This window comes from Odontesthes bonariensis, chromosome 3, assembly GCF_027942865.1.
Source record: "Odontesthes bonariensis isolate fOdoBon6 chromosome 3, fOdoBon6.hap1, whole genome shotgun sequence".
Classification (NCBI taxonomy): Eukaryota; Metazoa; Chordata; class Actinopteri; order Atheriniformes; family Atherinopsidae; genus Odontesthes; species Odontesthes bonariensis.
The window spans coordinates 23,489,308-23,501,131 of NC_134508.1; the positions used below are offsets into that span (position 1 = coordinate 23,489,308).

The 11,824-nt window shown below is 40.4% G+C and overlaps 1 protein-coding gene across 2 annotated transcripts; it reads right to left on the reverse strand.

Annotated features, from left to right (window-relative positions):
* Positions 1–894: 894 nt before the first annotated feature.
* bap1 (BRCA1 associated deubiquitinase 1) lies at positions 895–11,591 on the reverse strand. 2 transcript variants are annotated; one of them, XM_075461119.1, is made up of 18 exons: positions 11,402–11,591; positions 11,126–11,155; positions 10,949–11,003; positions 10,638–10,770; positions 9,656–9,775; positions 9,241–9,302; positions 7,288–7,430; positions 6,981–7,059; positions 6,763–6,886; positions 6,468–6,576; positions 6,166–6,350; positions 4,666–4,799; positions 4,108–4,571; positions 3,650–3,882; positions 3,379–3,471; positions 3,197–3,269; positions 1,670–1,824; positions 895–1,578 (listed from the first exon to the last, which is right to left on the reverse strand). In XM_075461119.1, exons 1-17 carry the CDS (start codon positions 11,436–11,438, stop codon positions 1,691–1,693), a joined length of 2,208 nt encoding a protein of 735 aa, XP_075317234.1. In that variant the 5' UTR covers positions 11,439–11,591; the 3' UTR covers positions 895–1,578; positions 1,670–1,690. The 2 variants fall into 2 exon arrangements, with proteins under 2 accessions (XP_075317234.1, XP_075317233.1); XM_075461118.1 differs by having other exon boundaries at positions 895–1,824.
* Between the last annotated feature and the right edge of the window lie 233 nt (positions 11,592–11,824).

The window sequence follows — 11,824 nt, forward strand, 5'->3', positions numbered from 1 at the left end:
AATCGTGTGCATTTTTCTATCATTCTTTTTCTGTGGTGTTCAGAAGATGATTAACAGCAGCACAAGAAAATTGAACGATGTCTACAAACATAAAAATATATTAACACTAGTCGTGGATTTCTCTTTATCAAACCACAGGCAAACAGTGGGGATACAACTTTACAGCTTGGATCTATTCCAAACATCAGCTGTACTTAAATGTGTAGCTAAGGGGTATTGTTCCAGCTTCCACTCCCACGTAGACTGCTTTGCACTCTTGCCACCTTGCCGTGAGGACAGTGCCATTATTACAAGATCATACCAGTGCTCAAAGAAGTTGGAAGATAAAGACTAACGGCATCACATGCACACAAACTGTCAAAAATGCCTGTTATAAGGCTGATGTTGTTTCTTATCATATGCTCAGAACATCTAGCAGTAATCTATAGTGCAACAAAATACTGTTCGCTTAGTAGTTGACTGTAAAAAACGCATGTTGATTTTTTTTGTTCAGGAATTATAAAAGTTTACCTGTACAGTAGTTTGCGACACGATACACTAAGACTGCTAAATGTTTACATGACAGTCGTGTTGCCACGGCTCAGGTGTAGTGGTTCCAAAGTTTATTTGCCTGTGAATGGATCCAGTTGCAACACAAAGACAGATCTGAGGCTCTCCCACTCGTCTCTGAATGATTGCTCTCCCTAGTGTACGCCAACTGTCACTGCAGTACAGCCGTTACATAAATCAAACCCACGTATAAATCTTATCTAATGAAAATCCCCCCCCCAAAAAATCTTATAACACTTGTTTTGTAAAGCAAATCTTGCACAGCTCCATTCACTAATCCAGGATCATCAACTGCAGTCACATCACTTTAACCCCCCCCCAAAAAAAAGGTGGCACAGAGAAAGATATATTCACTAACTTTATTGCAGAATGAACTGACAAAAACAGAGAGCAATTGAACTCAGTGTACAGACGAGCCAATTGGAAGATAAATATGTACAAAAACACAGCTTCACACATCCAACTGAATATTCACTCACTTTGAGATCCATATCAGGTACAAAAATAATACATGGCATGTTTTTTTTTTTTTTTTTTCCCCATTTGCAGAATCTCAAGACACACACACACATACGCACAAGAGTAGAGACTCTTTCAGTGAACCGTCTTCAGCAGACTCGGTGCAGGTAATACAGAGTCTGCTGAAGGTGAAATTCTGAATAAAACCAAACATTTATTTGTCAAAACATTCTTCGTTGGCACTGAGGAAATATTGACTTATGGTTGCCAGAGTCAACGCTCAGTTACATACGGAGGGGTTTAATTAAATAAGTCCAAATTCCAGAAAATAAGTATCGTACTGAGCATGAAACCGAAGAGCAAGACTTTTTTTCTTTTCTTTTTTTAAAAAGATTTACGTGCATCATTACAGACATGTCTTTTTTTTTTCATATTTACAATCTATAGATATAAATGGCACAAGAGGAAGATTTACAGTGTATCATGGCAGAAAATATATATATATATATATATACACAGAAATGATAAAAAGGCCAAATATGTGGTCTATTTCGTGAAGCAGGAGAGGCTCTGGTAAAAAAAGAACACAACAATGCCTGTAGGAATGAGTTTCAGGAGTGCAGCAACTGCAGTGATTGCTTGGTGCTCGCAGATTACTTACAGACGTTATGATTGCTTGCGACTACTGACGCTTGGCTTTGTAAGGTCTGGAGCGTTTCCTCCGATCAGGCTTCCTCTGTTTGTGCAGGCGGCCGATACTCACGCCCTGCCGACGGCGCACAGAAATGTTTTGCTCCACGAGGCTGGCCAACATGCCTGTGGAAGATATCAATATCAAAATGTCAATTTCAGCGTTGGACGACAATGATTTCTGAGTCACTTGTGACCATTTGGGCTTTCGGCCCCTGTAAATAGCAACAAGAGTTGAAATCGCCTTACGCCATGAATTCAAACAAGAGAAATTCTTTCAATATTTTTCACAAAGATTGATTTATTTTCTTTTTTTTTTTACAGTTTCAACATAATACATATGTAACAGGGCCTAAAGCAAATGTTTGGCTCCCCACAAGGTCAGCAAATTTGCAGCATGTAAAGGCTCCTGCTAAAAAAAAAATGTCTTATTCTTTCTGCAAAAGACCTCTATATGTGTAAGATTCCAGGGGCCTAACTTGCACTCGCGCTTTTTTAATAGTCGATCCACGATCCACATTCATTGTGTTTAGGTTGGATGACTATGTGGGCCATGCCACAACCATTAGCTTGTACCTCTCGAACAAGGCCATTAGGATCATCAGTTGCATCCTACTAGTGAAACGTTGCCACTGGCTCCCAGTTTAAAGCATGCCTGCTTCGCCTCCGTAAACTGAAGAAATTATTTTTTACATGGAGTTCTGCAGCCTTTTCTACCTCTACATACCTTTGCTCATTCCTGCCAAAGACTTTTTTTTTCTACTCATTTCCAAAATACACCTTCAGATATAGATTTTTTTTTTTGTAAGAATGCAGGAGAGAAATGATTTCTTCTTGTTCAATCACAGCTACAGTTGCGCAGGTGTGCCTGCCCAGTAGAACAGTGAACCACTCATTTTGTAGGGTCTTTTGTAGTTGAGCAGAGGTCCTCATTGTGCTTTGTGGTAACTTTACAAGTAGTTGTCTCTAAAAGTTGTTCTGAAGTCTCAGATCTCTTGAATTTGATCCTTTTAACTGTCATTTTGTGAACTGCATTACAAACTGAGGAAACGGGTACCAGAAAACACTGCGACATCCTCACAGCCTTCTTCTGCTTTTCATTTTTAAACAATGCTTAGAGAAACCTGCGGCTGCTGATTGTTGGGAAATGGTTTGTGAAGTTTGAAGTCCTCCAACAAGCTAATTAAGGTTTGAGGCCTTAGAAATATGTACATCAAATCTTTAGAAGTGCCCAAACTCTTGCATAGTGCTCTTCAACTCTTTTTTCCCCCGCCAAAAATAACAAATTAATATAGCTTTAAGTGTTGAAAACAATGTTTAATCTTAAACTTTGTGCATTTGGGGATCAATTTATGTTCTATTCAAAGTAACAGATGATTTGCACAAGACGTTCAAACGCCTCTGTGGACGAGCCTCCGACAGAGTCTTAGGGGGATGGTTTGGATAGAAGGGGAAAAGGAAAGGTGAAATAACACTTTGAGGGAACAATCGGGTTTACCTTCTTGGGCCAGCATCGATATAAATGTGCAGATAAACTCGTCATAATTGTGGGTCCTCCTCTGATCATCGATCTGAACAAATAAAAACAATAATTGTAATAAAAGCTCATTTAAAGAAGAGGAAGAAGAAGAAAAAAAAGCATTGAGCGTGAATAATGAATTCCAGGGAAACAAAACCTACTTTGTATTTTTTTCTCTTCTCCACTTCCTCCTTTAGATACACCTCAAAATTTGCAATGTCAGCCTCAACACACTTGAGCAGTGCAAGCAGCTCCTGCAAAAGACAATGAGATGAGCCACTCTGTGTCTGTGTATACGTTAGTTCACAACTTTGGCAACAGCTCATTTACGAGCCGCAGATGCTTAAAATGAGAGGGTCCTCTATTGCCCAAATATGCGCAGCAGAGTGTGTTGTACAGTACATTGCAACAAAGGACAATTGCTGGACTTACTTTTGGTGAGTACTTATCTCCAGTGGGTTTGCTGTCAGCACCAGATTCTGTAGCATTAAGCTTTTCTTTCCCAGCTTTCCCTTCTGCTCTGTCTTTGTTCACCTCTTCTTTCTTCACCTCTACAGATGGTCCCTCATCTACCTCTTTTTTGCCATCTTTTTCATCTGCTTGCTCCTTGATTTTTACTTTCTCAGGAGTGCAGGGCCGCTTCGTGCCTTCAGCAGCCAAATCCCCTGAAGAAAAAAAGAAACTTTCAGAAAAAAACATCTTAGGAGACAATCAATTATTAAATGTGTTACTGCAGATTGCAGCAGCCCATAACTCTTGAATTCTGATGCCTGAAATGTTATGCATTTTGTGATTGCACTCAAATATCTGGTGATAGACTCAGCCACTCACTTAAGCAGATGTTTTTAAACCAGCTTTGTAAATAAGGATGACAGTAGCGATCAACTAACCAGATGGAGGGAGAGCATAAATGACTCCATCGTCCTGCAAGTGTAGCATCGCTACACTGACAGAGGGGCCGAGTTCTCTCACAGCACGGTTATGTCTGGAGTCTAGCCGCAACATCTCGTCTTCCCCAAACAGCACGCGCGACAGATGGGATGCAACTGGACTTGATGGGCGCGTGGCAGCCTGAGAGCGAGCCGGCGAGCGCAGGGGGGAGTTGAAAGCGCTGCCAATCTCAGAGGCTGTGTCTGTGCTTTCATTGCTGGGTGTGGGGGAAGGCTGTGAAGCAGATGTGATGGAAACACCTCCGGTGCGACCCTCGGTGCGCACAGACAGAGGAGTATTTAGAGCATCTTTTCTTTGAGCCTCCTTCTTCAGCTTCTCAGCCAAAACATTGAGGGCAATCTGGCTCTCCATTCCACTCCCAGCCCGCCCTGCTCTTGAGCGCAGACTCGCCTTCCGCCGAAATCTATGAAAAAAATAACTCGGTTTTAAATCTAGTTCAGGTCACAGCAGGAGACAATAAAACGAAAAAGGCCCCGTTCATATGTCGCCGTGCTTACCTGCTAGATGTGCTCGCAGAACCTGTCACTTCTTCCTCATCCTCATCATAGTCATCTTCTTCATCTGAGTACGGAGGCTGGGGGGCGGGCTGTATCCGAGAGCGACCGACTCCAGCTGCGAGATCTTCCTCCTCCTGTCAATCAGAGAATCATCAATCGACCTCCAAAGTTACAGAGAATTATTGTACTGAGACTAATCTGAGGAGGCTAAAACAAGACCCAAATAGTGTAATAGTCCTTTTACTAATGGGAGTTTTTTTTTCTTTTTAAGAGGGGGGACACCTGAATACCCACCAATAAATTGAGTTCAGAATACAGAAAGCAAGAAAATAGAAAAGACAGCTTTCAAACCGGAGAGAAAGAACACACAGAACTTTGAACCCCGTCCACGGTGCATCAAGATCTCAACGGTTTCTGCAATATTGTAAAACTTGACTCAGCTGCAGCTAACAGACAGAATACAAGCATTCATATAATCTACTATTTAAAATCCTCTATACAATTCATGACTTTAGCCGACAGTTTTTATTTCTACAAACTAAAATGCACAGAAAAAAAAAAATTGCTGCTTTTGTGCCTCTGAAATTGGAAGTTTTGCCAATTTGCAAAGCCTTACATGCTGATATTAACTCCATATTCGTGTTTTTCCATTACAAGGTATTGTGCGATACCACATGCAGGATCCCCTCACTGTGGAAAGGATCCGCTGAGGATGTCTGAGGCTGCGACGACACAGTCGAGACACATAACTCAACGGTATGCGTGTGGTTATTATATTTCACCGATTTAGCAGTTGCTGTCATACAAAGCAACTCACAAGTTAGGACTATAGAGGAGTATAGAGCACTTATTGCACAGAATGAGTTTGCAACAGGCTTTCAGTTCAGACGGGTTTGACCATCTTGACAAATGGGCGTCATATAGCTCAGCTCCAGGCAGCAGAGAAACAAATCGATCTATAAATCCATACATGCAGTTAATAAACGTGCTCATATTCATTAGTCATGCACACAATAGGTGTCCCGTACGGACAAATGAGAGATCTATGATTTATGTTCTAATTGTGTGCAGAACTTTCAAACAACTTCATGGAACAGGTAAGTGTGTCGGTGTGTGTGCGCTGCTGTAGAGAGTCGCCCACACCCACGCGTGATCGATTCTTTCCGACAAATCCACGGTCTGCACTGTTTCCCTTTCTATTCGGTATCGTGTGTTCACTGAAAGGCAGCGTAAATTTGAGTTGAGCACTGTTAGGTCTGGAAACTTGCCACTATTTTCTCACGATTTACAGATGTGATAACTGATTTGATTAATCCCCCCCAAAAAATGCTTGCAGAACAGTCAACAATGAAAACAACTGTGGATTGCAATCTTAACTATTCATTACCAAAAAAATAAATAAATAAATAATGTAAAAGAACTTTGTGGTCTCTCAAAAAACTAAATAAGACAAACGAGATTAATGCCGATGCAGGATAAATACTCTGCGTCTCGTCTTACCTGCATTGGAGACTTGGCATAGTTGTGGTTGTCAAGGAAGGCAGGCAGGCGCTGAACAATGGCGTTAGGACTGGTGACTTGCTGGGGACCTCCTGTGGTGGGGATTGATGGTTTGCCCATGACTTTAGTGCTTCCCGAGAGGCTAGAAGCCTCCTTTGACTGAGCCGCTGACTCATCCACTGAATCTAAAATGACAGTCGATGTATTTTTATATGAGTTTTACATCTAAGATAATCCACATGTTACAGGTAACCCACTACAGAAATTACAGAATATAAATCAGGGAAAGACTTGGGATGTACCTGGCCCGACATCTGCTTCTTTCTTGATGATTGCGGTGCTTTCATCTGGAGAGGAAGAGTCCGGCTGCTTCTTGTCGTGGGCAACATCGGTCTGAGTCAGCCGGATCATCTGAAGACATGATAAAATTCTTTAACTTTAACTTGAAAAGCCGAATTGGGTATTCCTCAATGTATTCACCTGCCTTGGCAAACATGACTAAGGAGATACTGCATGTCTTACACACTCTCACAATTATTAAGACTTGTGGGATGATAACTGGCTCGTGTAGAAACTTAGTTTAGCTCAGTTTCTGACCTTCTGTAGACCCTCAAGAACAGTCTGTCGATTCCTCTTTAGAATTTCTAGTTTGGACTCGTACTTCATTCTGCGGTCAGGCACCACTGCCATGAGGTTGAAGCGGATGTCATGGTATGGCTCGCTGAAGAAGAGCAGAGCAGCAGAATGAGAATGAAGAGAATGAAGGGTGTAGAAACTAAAGCACTACCACTTGGGCTAACTGGTGCATGACTCACCCAGCAGTGGCCAGTCCAATCCTCTCCATGATAACACGGCGAGCCTTATCAGTCCATTCCTCATCCTCTCCCCAAGGCCCTAAAGTATAATGAAACAGAACACATCATTAAGGAGCTAAACAGCGGCAGAAGTTCACCAAGCACAGACACATTTTTTCCCATTTCTGTATTTAATTTAGCCTCCAGAGCTCCGAACAAGGCTGTACCAGATTTCAGTTTATGCAATGAATCCAAAACCGATGATTAAAAAAAGACTAACAAATACATTTCATAATTTTCTGTCACTTCTATGTCAGTAAAAACTCACCATGGTCAATGGGATAAGCCTTGAGACCATCAAGCTCAAACAGGCGGTCTTTGATGGGCACATAGCTGACAAAATGGAATGCCTCCATTGTCCGCACCGCACTGATCCCATTCTGTTTCTCCGGCAGGTGCCTGGGCTCCGGTCTCCATAGAAACAAGGAAATAAGACTTTTAGAAACTAACAAACCAAAAAGCCCGACACCTCACACCGCACAGCCAAAGACAATGGGCCTCATGCAACAACCGTTCGTACGCACAGATTTGTTCTTAAGTCGTGCGTAAGAGTGATTTAAGAGAATTTGTGCATTCACCAATCTTTTCGTATTTTACGTTTTCTTTCAGGTACGAACAGAATTTAAGAGTGATCCAGACCTGTCGTAGGAGTTTCGTAAAATAGTCCGCTGTTATTCAAATCAAGTTTGCTTGACTAATGGATTGAATATTTAATTACTTTGAAGATATCATAAATAAATATATTATACACCATAATGATCAAATCAAATCAAATTTATTTGTATAGCACATTTCAAGTACAAAACAATTCAAAGTGCTTTACATAAAATAAAAACATTGCAGCAGGGAGTGGAAGAATGATGCTGACATTCTGTTTGACTTAAATTATTCACTAATTGAAGGTTAATTTGACTGTATATAACAAGGTCAATGGGAAGTGTAACTAGCGGATGATTTTCTACTTTTGGATGCCTTAGCGCTTCAGGCTCTTGGATCGCGATTTAGATTCCCAAGGACTGTGCTGCTGCTAATATGCAGCTTGCTAGAGCCACAAGTCCAGAGAGAAACACGCCGATCAAACCCAATTCCACCACACGTCCAGGTCCTCACCACCCTTAGATTTTTGGCCACTGGAACCTTTCAGAGGGAGATTGGAGACAGATCGGAGGTGTCCCAGTCCTCTTTGAGTCGTGCGCTCCCCTTGGTCATCAAAGCTCTCATCAGTTTATCACCCATGGCACATCAAATTCCCAAACACCGCTGTCCAACAAGTACAAATTAAGAGGGACTTTCATGCCGTGGCTGGACTGACAATCATAATCAGAGCACTAGACTGCACATATATACGCATCAAAGCACCCGTGCCGTTGTGGAGAGCACCATTGAGCTGAAGGCCAGGTGGGTGTGTCTTGATACAGCGGGGGGGGGGGCTCTGTAGCCCAGAGAAGGCACACCAGATTTGCACAATATTGCCATGAACGAGGGTCTCCAACTGAACCAGCCCAGGCAGACCAGAAGGTGTGGTGCCAGGAGACCCCCCTCATGGACCACCCCATTAAAGTGCCATTATGATGAGGCAACAACTGATTGCATGGCTTTAGTTGCAGTCATCGAGCGCCTGGCCATGACGAGACGTTTTTTTTAAAGCCATTTTCATATCAAACCATTTCTTTTTTATTTTGGTGACATTATAAACTACAGGTGACACGGAATTAACAGTACTTGTAATTGCTTCCCATTTCTTCGCTTTAGTAGGTCCTGTAATTCCACTGCTGACACTGCTAAAATGACAGATTTTCCTTTTTGGATCTCTGAAAGCAGAACTTCAGTCTCAGAGCCCGTAAAGTTGTTCTTTTTGCGCCTTGATGCCATTCTCATGACTCATCACTCAACACTTCCTGGCACGGGAGAGATGAAGTGTACCCTTATGTGGTATTATGTTGGACGTGGAGTATGCAAATCTACTATCCTCGTGCACATGCACTTAAATACGCACGGGTGGCATTCATCATTTACACAGGTTGTTTACACACTTTTTCCAAAGTTAAGAGTGTTTGTTAAATCTGACGTGGCATGTTCGTACGAGACCTCCGTACGAAAAAAGTGAGAGAAATTTAGAATAAAAATACGAAAATGTTCTTGCATGAGGCCCAATGTTTCTTTGTTCCCCAGATTCAGTGTTATCTGAACATTCAAAAATGAATCACAGACTGTAGATTACCTGGCATGGCTGTTGTGTGCTCTGGCGAGCTCTGGGGCATTTCCTATTGCATAACCTTTGCTCTGGAAAAAAAAAAAAAAAAAAAAATAGAAAGTCAATGTTATCTCCAACAACACAAGATGACCCAAAAGGGAGCACTTAAGAGAAAGTGAGCAGGTAACACACTAAAACTGTAACTATAATTAGTTAGTTTTATAATTAGTTAGTAAATAACTATAATAACTGCAACTATAACTATAAACTTTAATAATAAAAAAAGATATATTCTGTTTATTTTTCTATAATTACCATTTGTTATATTTTTCTCAACTTATTATGATTTCCAACAAGTTACAGCCAAAGGAAAAAACTGTCAACATCAAATTACACAATACCAATAACAGAAGTTCATCTGTGATTGGAAGAAGAGCCTTACTTCTGGACTGAAGCCTTTTGTGAAAGCCTTCATGCGACTGAGGGTGGTGCCAAGCTCAACTCCACTGCAGTTCAGAAGAACACTCAGCAACGCATGGGTGGCACACGAGTTTGGTATTAGCTAGATAAAATAAGACCATACATGTCTGTTTTTTTAAATACATGAAATACATAAAAGTAGGATGCTGAAGAATTACTCTCTTCTTTAAGAGGCAGTTTTCCTTATTCTGTAGCATTTATGGTCAAATTCAACTCAACATTTTTTATGTTATTTTGACATACACTAAGATAACTATGCATGCTTTCAAAACTAAATATTTGTTATTTTAGTTTCTAAATACCACGTAATTCATTCTAAATATAGTCCTACAATCATAAGTTTTTGGGGTTTTTTTAAGAAGACCTAACATCATTGTATTTAATCTACTATATTAAGAGTTGATCTCAAACTCCATACTCTGAGTCCTTGATACACTGACCTGAGTTTGATTCCAATTTCTGACATTTTCTACATGTCATCCCAACTCTCTTCCCAATTTCTGTCAACTAACTATCACTTTCTAATAAATGTTTCATTTGGAGAAAATAAATGTACAAAAAAAGAGAAATTGTTCAGCACAAAATATATCTGAATAAAAGCAAATTGGACGTGCGTTCATATGATACAAAAATCACTAAACTTGAGTTGTCTCAACTAATTGTTAAAACAAACTAACAAAATCTACAAAAGACCACTGTGTCACAATTTTGTCAGCTTGAAAAAAGTTTGCTTAAAATCTACGTACACATTTAATTCAGGTTTATATAAATAATAACCTTGGCACTCAGTGGCATCGTTACTATATTTTAAACAGCAGCAAAAATCAATAATAAGACAGCTCATAACAAATCTATTTCAATGAACTGGAATCAAAATTGAAAGACAATCTGTTGTAGAAATAATTGCAATGGTAAGCAGTATCTACTACCAAAGAAACACTTACCTGATGAGCAAAGAACATATCATTTACTATTTCCTCGTCAATGACAGAAGTCTCATCCACCAAAGTGTTAACTTTCCTTCTGGACCGACGCTCCTCAATCCACTTGAACAGGAAGATGAAGCCGTAGACGGGACTGAAATGTAAAATTACACAAAGCATTTCTATCAAGTGGCTGTTTTGGTTCAGACGAGGTACAGCATGTGTTTATTATTCACACATGAATATGAATGTAAATGAAGAGCTGCACAGTTTTAATCTACACAGTATTACTGCAGCCAGTAGATTTACTTGGATAACTGACGGTAACATACCTTTGACATTTACTTTGAAGATCATAGATTTCCTCGACTTGGACACCTTTGACACCTACGAAAAATGCACACAAACAAACTTTACAGCAAGTTTTATTCGTTCTAGCTAGAAATACTGCACAGAGATGTTGACAGCAGCACGGTGAAAGTTTTAGCACCTATATACCAGCTACTCACCAAAATCTTCAACGAGCAGAGTGAACAGGCCTGCAATAGCAAAATATTGTGAGTAAAACTGCTAGCAAACACTACAAAAGTGTATGCTCCTCCTCCTCACATCATTGTTTACAAATTGATTAAATGGCAAAGCACAATACACATCAATAATCGAATTAATGATTTACTTGTACTCATTTAAATTGGCTCTCTACGCGAAATAAGTCGAGGAGCTAAATATCTCATCAATGTGGAAGCTAACGTTCGTTAGCTGAAATATATATCGAAATTTCTCACCTGGATCACTCTCGAGCTCCAGCCACCCTTTATTCATTTTTGCATTTGTACACGACAGACTAATATTTCAAACGTTTACCAGTCCATGTCCACAAGCAGGTAAAGATTTTGTTTACGTGAGTGCCGTTTTCATTCACCAGACAACCGTGAAGAGCTCAACATAAACACAATAGACAGAGCAGGTCGCCAACATACTACGTCATCAAATAAACGACGGATGGTTGTCCCCCAAAAAACTGCCCGGCTTGCAAGTTACTACATGAACGAAACAACTCACCGATAGATAAAGCATCAATTCAGTTCGTCGATAAGCATATTATCAGTCTGATACACTTCTTTGACAACATTTATCACCCAGAAATGTTTAAACGAAAGAAGCGATGTCACATGATGATGCAATTACGATTTTTCTCTAAAACACCT